General features: G+C 40.5%; 1 protein-coding gene across 7 annotated transcripts in view; it reads right to left on the bottom strand.

The window, feature by feature from the left end:
• Positions 1-1,170: 1,170 nt before the first annotated feature.
• Positions 1,171-12,294, bottom strand: part of KAZN (kazrin, periplakin interacting protein) — a 333,751-nt gene continuing 322,627 nt past the window's right edge. For 4 of the 7 annotated variants that reach the window (XM_075839521.1, XM_075839522.1, XM_075839525.1 and 1 more), the window contains 3 exons: positions 7,451-7,640; positions 6,577-6,707; positions 1,171-5,005 (listed from right to left, as the gene is read on the bottom strand). In XM_075839521.1, the coding sequence (XP_075695636.1) occupies positions 4,838-5,005; positions 6,577-6,707; positions 7,451-7,640 (489 nt within the window). In that variant the 3' untranslated portion in view covers positions 1,171-4,837. Of the gene's footprint in view, positions 5,006-6,276; positions 6,406-6,563; positions 6,708-7,450; positions 7,641-12,294 lie in introns of all 7 variants that reach the window. The other 3 variants (XR_012850831.1, XM_075839523.1, XM_075839524.1) reach the window with 3 other exon arrangements.

The raw sequence follows: 12,294 nt of genomic DNA, 5'->3' as shown, positions 1-12,294 counted from the left end.
TTGACAAGTTTTAGGGTGCACTTACCTTACCACATGGGTCATAAGTAATTGCACAATCTGCTCCTTACATAAATGTGGTAATAGGTAATAAAACAATTTACGTGGTTATTCAGGTTCCCTCTAATATTATATTGTTTTTATTATATATTGTATTTACTAGGCCATGCAATAATGGTGGACAACTAGAAGGGGACAAATACATCTGTATAAATTCAGAGCAAATTACCTTGGGATTAGGACTGGAGGGGGTAGGGTAGTGGCAAACAGACGAGAAGTGGCCTCATAGAAAAGACCCCTCCCCCAGTGGGGTGCCCAGTTTAGTTATCCGGGAGAAAGGCCTGGTGGCATTTCCCCCTCCACACCTAAGTTTGCTTACAAATCCTCTGTAGTAAAGTCCTGCGAGTAGCAACGGAGATGGAACCCACCAGGGCTGGACCTCCTCTCTCCAAGGCCCCATATCCGCCGCATTGAACAAAGGACAGATCCTCACACACAGAAACCACGTTACCTTGCCGGTACTAGAATATCAAATTTTACCTTATTTCTATACCGCCAATATGGCCTGAAGCTCTTAATGATGCATCTAGACCGTAAAACCATATTTTTGATGGATGCTGGGCCACAGGGAAATTCAGAGATTAACACCAGAAGACACGTGAAATCCATACCCATAACCACCTCCTAATCTACATTATAATAGCATTCTTCTAGTTTTCCACATGTAACTACTAACTTACATTTTAGAATAATTCGGATTCGGACCGTCATCTTGATTGTAGAAATCTCTGACTGCAGGCAGTAGTTCTGGTATCTACATGCCCCACAATGCCTTTCCCAGACATCATATAGGGAGGTGCAGCCAGATCAAAAGCTTTAGTTAGATAGATTCTTCCAAATTGTGAGCAGTATGCTGGAGAGTCACAGTTTTGGGTTTAAGGCACAGGAGATGCTGCTGCTGTGCTCTGTGAAGCAGCCTGCGTGTCACAGGCAAAATGAGGCACCATATGACAAAGCACAATGTGGACCCGTAGGGACTGCATGAGCCACTATACAGGGTTTGAGCATGTGGCACAAGGGTCTTACACCATCCATGGTTTACAAAAATAGGCATAATATCAAGACGACAGTACACACAAAAAAAAACATCAAAATGAATCAGAGCAGCCAGCATTATTTTAAAATAAGCTTTATTTCTTTTTTGCCTTCATGCCTTTAGAATTCTTCCACACTCAGGTGGGTTTATATAACTAATGATACCAATCATCTTTAAACTATGTATTCTCGTTCTCTTAAATAGACCCTTTTCTTAGTAACATTTTTTTTTTAAGAATTATTTTCTAAGCATGTAATGAAAAATACTAAACATGAGCTTTTTTAAAAAAATAAAACAAAAAAAAAAAAAAAAAAAGCTTTATAAAACATTTTTGTCTGAACGCAGAAATCTAAGCGCGGGGGGCTCTCTTTCTTATAGGTCAGACGGATCCCTTTCAAAAGCTGTAACGTTGTTAAGCCACTGATTACCAGTGATCACACACATCATATGAACAAGAAAACAGATTTATATTTTTTTAAGACTAAATATCCCTTTTAAATAGGGTGCACTAAATTCAAAAATACCATCTAACATTATCAAATGTTTCATGTTACAGTTTTCAGAGTTTGACATTCATTTTCTTGTCCCAAAAAAATAATATTAAAATGTACAATAAAATTGGCAGCATTATACACCCCACTCATCTAGACATTAGTAAAAAGGGGAAAAGCACAGAACTGGTCACAGGCAACTCAAACCAGTCTGAAAACTAGATTGAATACATACAAAGTTATTACGGTTACTTGCACAGAGTGAGCTTGGATTTGGGAAAAATGCCCCCCCCCCCCCCCCAAAAAAAGTGTACGTATGCTGCTGCCAGCCGACGCGCGGCCTAAAATTGCTGCATTTTAATAAAAAAAACAAGAACGTAAGTCTTTTGCACCAAACAAATTGGATTTATCCAGGGTTGTATACACAATGTTCAGGAAACATACAACGCTATGAGAAATAGATTTTACCATTCAAGGCTATGGCTGTTTTAATGACAAAATATATATATATTTTTGTAATAGTGGTTTAGGTCAGGAGTATATATCACGTTATATAAATGCAGTTTTTTCTTCGTGGGCTCGGTCATCCTTTTTAGAAAAAAAAAAAAAAGCTAGAATCGCACATCATACATGACCTCAATGTTTCCCTGTAAGAAACAAGGTCACGGACAACCTTGTAAGGCCTCGTGCACACGACCGTGTATGGTCTGTGATATATACGGATCGCATAGGTCGGCCATATTTCCCAGACTGACCACCATTCAGGGAGCCGGGCTCCTGCCTCTCCGTGGACATACTGAAAACATGATTACAGTATGGGACAGTATTCCCGGGGAGAGGCAGGGACATAGATAACTATGAGACTAGGAGCCAGGCTTCCTGAACTGTGGTCGGTCCGGGAAATATGGCCGACATACGGTCCATATATCCCGCACCAAACACGGTAGTGTGCATGAGGCCTAACCATTGCAAAAAGTTTGACCCAGTCAGTTTTTTTTGCTACACTCCAAAGGTTGCCCATGACCCGGTTTCCCTTAGGCCAGGATCACACACGGTTTTGATGTAGTTTATGGCTCAGTTTTTGAGCCACACGGAGGAGTGGACGCAAAAGAAACGAGGTGAATCAGTCTTTTCTTTATACCTTTCTTCCTTTTGGATCCACTGTTAACTTTGGCTAAAAAAAAAAAAAAACTTCACCAAAAACTCATGTGATCCTGGCTTTAGGGAGACATCGAGGTTGCATTGCAGGTTCATGCACAACCAAATATCGATGTGCAGCCCTTGCCTTAAAGTGCATGTCCACCCTTGAACACTATTTTCTTTTTATCTAAAAAGGTACAATAATTCTGTGCTGATTCATTTCTTAGCATATCTTTATAGCAATCGGAGCTCCATTTTTCTGATACAGAGCTCCAAATCCTGTGTGTAAACCTACAGTTAAGATTATTTTCTGACTTGTTTCAGCCACGACTAGAGGGAGATCAAGAGCTTACTGCATACTGTGTTCTTATTGAATTCAATGTATAAACAGTATGCAATAAGATCTTTAGCTCCCCCTAGTGGTGGCTGCAAGTAGCCAGCATAGTATCTTTTATTCCCTATGCACGGAATTTGGAGCTCTGTATGAGGAAAACAGTGCTCTAAATGTTGTATAGATGTATTATTGAATTGATCCGTGCAACAACTTGATGTTAAAAAGGTGGAGACCCACTTTAAGCTTTATTCTCCTTCCTTTTGTCATCGATGAGGAGGAAAAAAAAGTGAATACTGCATTCAAAACATGATATGTAAACCTTTTGGGGGCAGAAACTTAAAGTGCACACATGATCCCACCTTCCAGAATCTATTCCCTGGACTGGACCAGAATTCACATGTCGTCACTGACTGGTCCTAGGGTGAAGTGATAATCCTTACCCACACAAATAATGCCACAAACTGGGGGTACCTGGTACATTTTAAAATGGCTGCCCGTTTTAGAACATGATTATCTATTAAACAGAGTGATCAGGAAAGAAAAAAAAAAAAAGATTAAAAAATAAATAAAATAAAAAGAAGACTGCATTATTAAATAGGGACACCCGATGATCAGAATCTACACACAAGAATTAAAAAGCCATAAATACTGTGGATATGGTAAAAGTTGGATTCTGGAAGACATAACCAAGTGAATATTACATTTAAGTTATTCGTGCGATTTTGGTTGAGCTGCATTAAAATGTGAGACTGAGCCCACTCGCCCGATGCATTAATGACAGGGAGGGGCCGCAGCTTTAGAACACATGATATAAACATACCCTTCATCCTTTAGGAAAAATAGAACTTCAACATTTACTTTTTTTTTTTTATAATTTAGATATAACAACTTTGTGCATTTATGCAAATAAATACCAAAAAAATTTATTACAAAAACGTAAAAGGAAAGGAAAAAGATTTTGTCTGGCAGGCATTAAAAGATTTAAAGAGTGACTGCTGACGGCACAGCGCAGGTAGCCATTATGTGGTCAGAAACCCAAAGTAGCCTATCCTTGTAACAGTGACATTTCTGAAACACTCTGTGCTGCAGTGGCACCACTAAATCCGAATGGATTGATAGGCAGAATCGTGGTTTAGGCCTGGCTGTCTTGCCCTGTGTGTAAGCAAAATGATACATCTTCATACTTCATTCAAGAAAGTTGGTTTAACTTGCTGAATAAAGATCTGTATATTTATATATATATATTTTTTTTTTACAAAGCGCTGGCACACCCCTGAAACAGGATAATGTCATTCAAAACATTGCAGATACAGAATGCATCACACTATGGGTTAAGAAAAAAAATAAAATATTGCGTTTAGGACTAGACACTACAAGCACAAAGTGCACAGTTTTTGTTATTTACAAATACACAGTAGTTTTTCAAGTTTTAAAAAGGAAAAACAAAATTTTAAAAAAATTGAACAAACACAAAAAAACTAGACCCACTTCCCAAATAAAAATCCACAAAAAATATAATAATAAATCCAGTAAAGACAATTTTTACAATACAACAGCATCGCTAAAAGGACAACAATCAACATCTTTATACACGTCTTTATGAACAGCAATTACAGAATCAGCGATGCAAATGAAAAAAAAAACAAAAAAAAAAAACAAAAACACAACAAAAAGTCCTTAATAGAATAAAAAGGCTCACTTGACTGGTTCGGACTTTGTAAACGGGCACATACACCCTTTCACATATACACACACAGAATAAGCAGGTTCCAGAGACAGTCACCAGTCCGCATCCTCTTCAATGTAATAGTCAGGTGTAGTACCATCAAAAAGACCCGGGTCTAAGGACTTCCTCTGTTTCCCTCTTGCAAAAACTCTTGAAATGGACCCGAATCCCATCTTCTCCTTCTTTTTCTTCCTCTTCTGGTCTTCCAGGTCTTCTAAAGACTGAAAAAGTAATAAAAAAAGGTAAAAGTTAGTAAGAAAGATGTGCAGCTCAGTGTATATGTGAACATGCTCATGGGTAAATCAAGCTTTATAATACAGAAGCAGAGAAGGATTGGGATAAAGGGACTATAGGGATTATTTTACGACGCATGCAAATTTATTCTCAATTGCGCCAAACACCAATCATGCAAATGCTTCCATTTATTCACTACAAAAGCAAAAGCGTAAAATCTCATCAGTGCAAGATACTGACCAGTGTACCATTAAAGTCCTGAAGCTGGCCATATGCTTTACTGGATAGCTTTCGGACTTATGGACAACTGGTTGATCAGCGGGTACTACCCTCAACACACCAGACTGCGTCCCTAAATTTAGCCAAACCGCTCCCATTAAAATCTGCACCTGGAAACTATTTTGTGGTCTTTCACCCTCGCTACTATGAACCTGGACTTCTAAAAGGCGCCCACCAACTCTCCGTTCTTCTACAACGAGACCCTTTACTAAGGCTGGTTCACACGTCGTGGTCAAAGTGCATTTTTGCACACGCATTTTGACCATGACGTGTGAACCCTGTACTAGACGAGCACCACCTAGCCTCCACCCAAACATTCATGCGCACAGCAGAGTCAGTACGGTTGCAGACAGTGGTATGGACATGCAGCCACTCCATTTGCCGCAGTGCATTACGGAAATATTCTCCCACTAGAAGCAATACGCCATTTGATTCAAGCAACAAGGCACAATTTTTTTTTGTTGGACTCCACTTAAATCCGAGAGGAAAAATCCTCTGTAGAAAATTTGAGGTCTACACAGGTACAGTATGGCCTCATTGTATGGGGGCCATATTGCAGCTTGTATGCCTATGTACATGAAGCCTTCGGGTATTTTCACACGCGGCAGATTTGTAGCTGAAAAATCCATTCCATACATCTGGGGTGGTTTCTGCAGCATGTGCATGGCTTTCTACAAGCCGCATTCAGAGGCAAAACTGCTGCATACGATTATATTCTCAGAGTCATAACTCCGAGCAAATAGGGATAGAAAAATACTGTATACTGCACCAGGTATGGCCAGCTTAACCCACATGAAATAATCCGGCAAAGGAGGACGTATAGAGATGCCTATTATATAAAACTTCTATATTGATTCGGCAATGTTACCCTTAAAAAATAACAGCCTGATCGTAAGACAAATGATCTTAATCTCGGGAATGGGAGATCACCCGACACTATGGAGGGATTCAGTTATTAGCATTCAAGCTGCGTATTCACCTGACAAAATCTGCACCCAATGAATTCATCAACATGTTCTTTTATTCCCGTTCCTATAGAAGCGATTCAGCTGTATATGTCAAGCCTCTGTAACCAGGAAACGGCACAAGCAGGAATCTGCAGCATTCCCTATAATGAAACACAACAGTCTCTCTGCCCCCTCACAGCGCTTCCATCTATTCAGCAAGGCATGCAGCGTACATACTGACAGCAGCGTATAAACAAGTAGAGGATATGGATAATCATTCCCGAATGAAGAAAAAAGGTAAAGAAAAAGAGAGACCTACACTACCGTCTTACATTGCAGAGGGAATGCGTTCGGTGTCTTGGTGAATTGATGTCGCTCGGTGTTGACGACCTGTCGCCCTCTGCGGCAGATGCATCAGAGATTATTGATGGTTGTCTCGAATGACAAGGACTTACTCTGACGGCTAAAGGGAAAAGCAATACAGAAAAGGAGCTTTAAAAGGTGTATCTGCCCCGAATATATAAGGCATAAAATATATATATGACAAGACAATGGCCAAAAAGAAAAGCCGAAGATGAACATAAAACAAGGTGCGACCATTTTGTGCGACCATTTTATACGACGATTGTCTAAATACACAATTAGAGGTCACCGCTATTCAGAAGGCGCAAGTCAAAAACTCTTCTATACAGAAACATAGAATTTTAAGTACATTACCCATGGACGGTCCCTATTTTTGGGATTTAAAATTTGAACAACTATAGTAAAATTCCAATCTTTTGGCACTCGATAATCCAGAATTCCACCACTGGGGGCTGGACGATTGAAATTCAAGTCGAATCAAGGACATTGATTATTTTTATACCAACTGGAAAAGATAACGGACATGGTCTCATTCTAATATTATTCTAGAACCACAGTACCCATAGAAGCGCCCAGTGTAAAATAAAAATAATACCCATTAGTATGTGATACGGCGACTGGATTCAAACACATTAAAAAATAAATTAAAATATAAAAATGTTAATGTTTAAGTAGTAAGAGCGCTGCTCTGGGAACCTGGCAGCTTCTCTACTAATAACATATGCACCTAATTAGGCATCGCATACTTAACCAAATAGTTTACACTCCGCAGGAACGTGAGGGCGTGATTGATCGCCCCCAGCAACTCCCTCGACTATGCAAGATCAATACTTGGAAACAAACCTTGCCGATCGACAGTATGCTGCGGGTGCCCGTGGTACAGCGTTTGCTGGCTTTGACGGATGGCTGCAGTAAGCGGGAGATCCGCGTGCATTACCCACTCCTGGTTTCCATTCAAGACGGTTTCACCTGGCATAGCCAGTGAATGTCGCTTGGGTACATCTTTAGTGAGGGTTGCTAAAGACTGCTTTGCCTACAAACAAGAGAGAAGACCTGATCATCATGCCCTAGTATCCATAAAAAGTTAAAAAACACATAAAGAGAAAATAAAATGAACAAATTAAGATAGACGACACAAAGAAAGCTTTCCTGTTGGTCAGGGAGGAAAGAGGTGTTGAATGTAATTAAGTTGGTGAGCAACCTAACCACAGTCTGTACTAGATCATGTCTGTATTTAAAGGGTTACTTACCTGACTAAGGTAAAGCACAGAAGACCCAACACTAAGCTGTGGTAGACCAAGTCCGTTCTCAACTCAAGAATAGACAACCAAAGACGTTCCAGTAGGATGCCCAGAACAGCTTGATGGCCACATATTTATTAGCCAAGGCTAAGTGTTGGGTCTTGAATTTACTAGAGTGTGTTTGTTCAGTAGATGTTGGCATTCACTGGCTGATGGCCTACATTTCACTACTAGAGTTCAACAACAACAAGATCACTAGTATGTCATGGATGTTATACTTGTTAAAGGAGTACACGAGCGGTGACATTAGGGCAATTGCCAACGTCAACAAGATACGGCAGTGTGATGTTAACAGAAAGGGGTTATGTTAAGGAAGAGGAAAAAAAAGGATATCAGTTGGTCAAACGCAGCATGGATGGTAGGCAAACTTATTATATTGGTACATTACATAGGTATGACCTTGATAAGATAATATTCAAATGTTGAACTAAAATTTTTACCCTGGTCTTGGGCTTTTCCTACCTACAGAGTGTGAAGAAGAGATACGGAATAACGTTTATTCTTTTGAGAGATCTTCTTCCACGTTTACGTCCACCAACCATACGTCAACTGGTAAATTATATATTTGGACTATAAAGTAAACTTTGTCTTCATTTTAGGTGTCCATGTCTTTCTGACAGTGGCGTAGGGGTTGAAGCAACCCATACAAAATGAGACTGCTAGCAAATTGTTTGCATGTAGGGCTCTCCGTTCAACTTTATGGGCCAATTCTACTGTCCCCAGCACCACTTGAAGTTTTACCAAACATCAGACAACCACTTTAAAGAGTCTCTGTCACCAGATTATAAGTGTCCTATCTCCTACATAATCTGAACGGCGCTGTAATGTAGAGAACAGTGATTTTATTTTGAAAAACTATCAATTTTGACCAAGTTATAAACAATTTTAGATTTATGCTAATTAGTTTTTTAATAGACAACTGGGCGTGTTTTTACTTTTTACAAACTGGGCGCTGTGAAGTGTATGAGGCTGACCAATCAGTGACCAATCATTGGCCAATCAGCTTCATACACTTCTCATTGTTCCAGCCCAGCTTCTTTCACTGCACAATCACACTGGGCTGGAACAATGAGAAGTGCAGGACACTAGTTGGTCACTGATTAGTCACTGATTGGTCAGCGTCATACACTCCTCTGTACAACACCCAGTTGGTAAAAAGTGAAAACACGCCCAGTTGTCTATTAAGAAACGAATTAGCATAAATCTAAAATTTCTCATAACTTGGTCAAAAATGATTGTTTTTCAAAATAAAAACCACTGTTATCTACATTACAGCGCCGATCAGAATATGTAGGAGATAGAGCACTTATAATCTGGTGACAGAGTCTCTTTAACATGAGCAAAGTGTGATAAAGGTCAGGTAAGAAACACTGTATTTACCTTGATAGCTACACCATAAAATTCACACTTTGCCGTATTAGTGCTTCTAGTTTGCAATAAGGTGCAACTAATGGGCTTTTATAACCACATAATATAGTTGCAATGATGCATTAATTCCATTAGGTGGTGAACTCCCAAAGGAGAAGTAAACGGCCCTGACCTATTTTTTTGGTTTACTAAGAATTTGGGGAATTCCGCATTAATTTCCAGCTGTCCTACACGCACCACAAAAAGCCCCAAAGGCTTTCTGCATTCTCAGCTGCCAAAAAAGAGAAGTTTTATGGTGGCTTTCTCAAATCTTCTGAAGGTCAAGGAAGATTTAATTCTATTTCAGTTTCTAGAAACTTGGATAAATTTGACACCAAGTGAAAAATATAACGGAGGATACAGTTCAACTAATAATGGCTGCAAATATATCCAGGAAACAAGAGCATTCATCATCCCCCAAAAAAAAAAGAGTAATGCTACGCAAGACGATTTATGGTTTGTACCTTAAGACATTTATCCTCTTGTTGATCACAGGTTATTTAAAGCCTGTACAAAATAACCACCCAGTTTGATAAGACGACAAGGAGTTCTTACATGGAATTTCTTTCAAACATTTTTTCTCTTTCTTTTATTATGGATATGGCTTTAGGACTGTTGCTGATGACATTCCATAATTGATGGGTGCTGGAAAGGGGGAGGGGTGGGAGTCCTGAATAGTAGCAGTGACTGATGTAATAAAATGCTGTTTTTCCACACAGAGATGAAAGGATAGATGGATGGAGGAAAGAAAGATGGGAGGTTGCTGGCTGAAGAGGAAAGAAGAATGGGAGGTTGCCAGCTGAGAAGGGAAAAGAAGGATGGGAGGTTGCCAGCTGAGGAGGAAAGAAAGGTGGAGGTTCCCAGCTCTAGAGGAAAATAAGATTGAGGTTCTGAGCTGATGAGGCAAGAAGGATGGTGGTTGCCAGTGGAGGAGGCAAGAAGGAGGGAGGTTGCCAGCGGAGGAGGCAAGGAGGGGGGAGGTTGCCAGCGGAGGAGGCAAGAAGGAGGGAGGTTGCCAGTGGAGGAGGCAAGAAGGATGGAGGTTGCGAGCGGAGGAGGCAAGAAGGATGGAGGTTGCGAGCGGAGGAGGCAAGAAGGATGGAGGTTGCGAGCGGAGGAGGCAAGAAGGATGGAGGTTGCGAGCGGAGGAGGCAAGAAGGATGGAGGTTGCGAGCGGAGGAGGCAAGAAGGATGGAGGTTGCGAGCGGAAGAGGCAAGAAGGATGGAGGTTGCGAGCGGAGGAGGAAAGTAGGATGGAGGTTGCAAGCTGGAGGAAAGTAGGATGGAGGTTCCGGGCTGATGAGGGAAGGATGGAGGTTCCCAGCTGTGTATGTAGGGAAGGATGGAAAAGTCATTGAGAACCTCTAAATGCAGTCAAATGTCTACCAGGCTGACATGAAAACGTAGCCACCCATTTAGTGTAGTATATCCGTAATGAGAGGAAGCCTACAGTTAGTGAGCCATTGTTCCTCTGTTCGTAGTCCGGGATGAGGGACATAGTTACCCATCTGGCCATGATCTGCCTTTGTGGGACCGTCATACAAATATCTGCATGGCTAGTCTGGAATTTATACGTACAATGTTTTCCGTGACAGAAGCCACAAATACTACAATAAGTAAAAAAGAAATACACAACTATTTCTTTACTGAAACCAGCTGCTTCTCTGTGGGAACCCAGAAGCATTTCATTACTCCAGTCACTGCTTCCAAAGTGCAAATTAGAACAGACCATCGGGGACAATTTTATTTGCGCAAAGTGTTTAAAAAAACGGAGCAACGTTTCATTCCCACTGGGATATTTATCAAAACACTTTCTATGAGGATCTTATTTAGACACAGTATTTACACTGCTTCATTTGTCTTGACATAAGCTTATTTAAAATCAGAAGGCTCTGTGTGCCGGTAGAATCTATAATTGCCCCCAGTGGGGCTGTAAAACTCTGATCTACCCATTATCCTGCACGTTTTGGTGAAATATTTGTGTCATTTGTGTTTTCTTCGCTTATCACGTCTTTAATAAGAGTGACAGTTTCAGTCCAGCACTTCTCTAAATAGTCTTCACAGCCACTTAGAAAGAGGGGCCAGATGGTCAGGTACGAGAATGCATTACCGATCATGATGGTTTATCAAATTCAAGTCTTTTATTATGAGTGCCCGGTCTAGGTTGCCCAAGTAGACTCAATATGCTTGTGATACAACTTGCATAAAGCAGCCCAGTACATGAATTAAGCAACACACACCTAACTTAGAACCATGATCAGGGCACAGTTGTATTTTTGGTCAGCGTTACATATATATATATTGTTTGGCCAAAACACAATCTAAACCTAAAATATGACCGCATGGTTACGATTAGACCTCACACCACGAGGGATGCAGTCTTTCATTCAAGGGAGTATTGATTTTTTAATTGTCACCAATCCAATGGGTATGTATTACATCTCAGCCAGGAGGCCCCATTGTACGGGTCAAGGGGAGAGACTACTCCTGAGAGACCCAAAAGGGCTTCCGGTAAGGATGTAGCGGTATCACACCCTGTAGCCATGCAAATTAAAAGGGTATTCGACTCAGGCCAAGTGACTTGATGATGGTTCGACCGCAGGGACCCCACTACCAAACATGAGAACAAAGAGGCCGAAGCGCCTCCTCCATTTTTTCTGCTCAGTGCTGCTCCCAAAGATCCACAGACCTTAGTCAAGTTTAATATATAAAAGCTTTAAAAAGTCTTAAAAATAACAAAAAGACATTTTAAAAGGGACTTGCAAAAAATGGGATGAATCTTTTTAGCACACAGACTTTTTGTTATAAAACTACATTGGGCAGAAAAGAAATGCCAAAGGCTGTGAAGGTCAGAATAATTTATACGTATATACTTGTTTGGCTGAAGCTATACACAGTCACGTGGCTAGTGCCCAACTTATTATCCCTCTCTAGGTCTTTCTCACTGCTGTATAGGTCATGTGGCATAAAAATGACATA

This window comes from Rhinoderma darwinii, chromosome 10 (assembly GCF_050947455.1).
Source record: "Rhinoderma darwinii isolate aRhiDar2 chromosome 10, aRhiDar2.hap1, whole genome shotgun sequence".
Lineage (NCBI taxonomy): Eukaryota > Metazoa > Chordata > Amphibia > Anura > Rhinodermatidae > Rhinoderma > Rhinoderma darwinii.
Note: the sequence above shows the minus strand (reverse complement) of the source record. Positions and strands in the feature narration are given on the sequence as shown.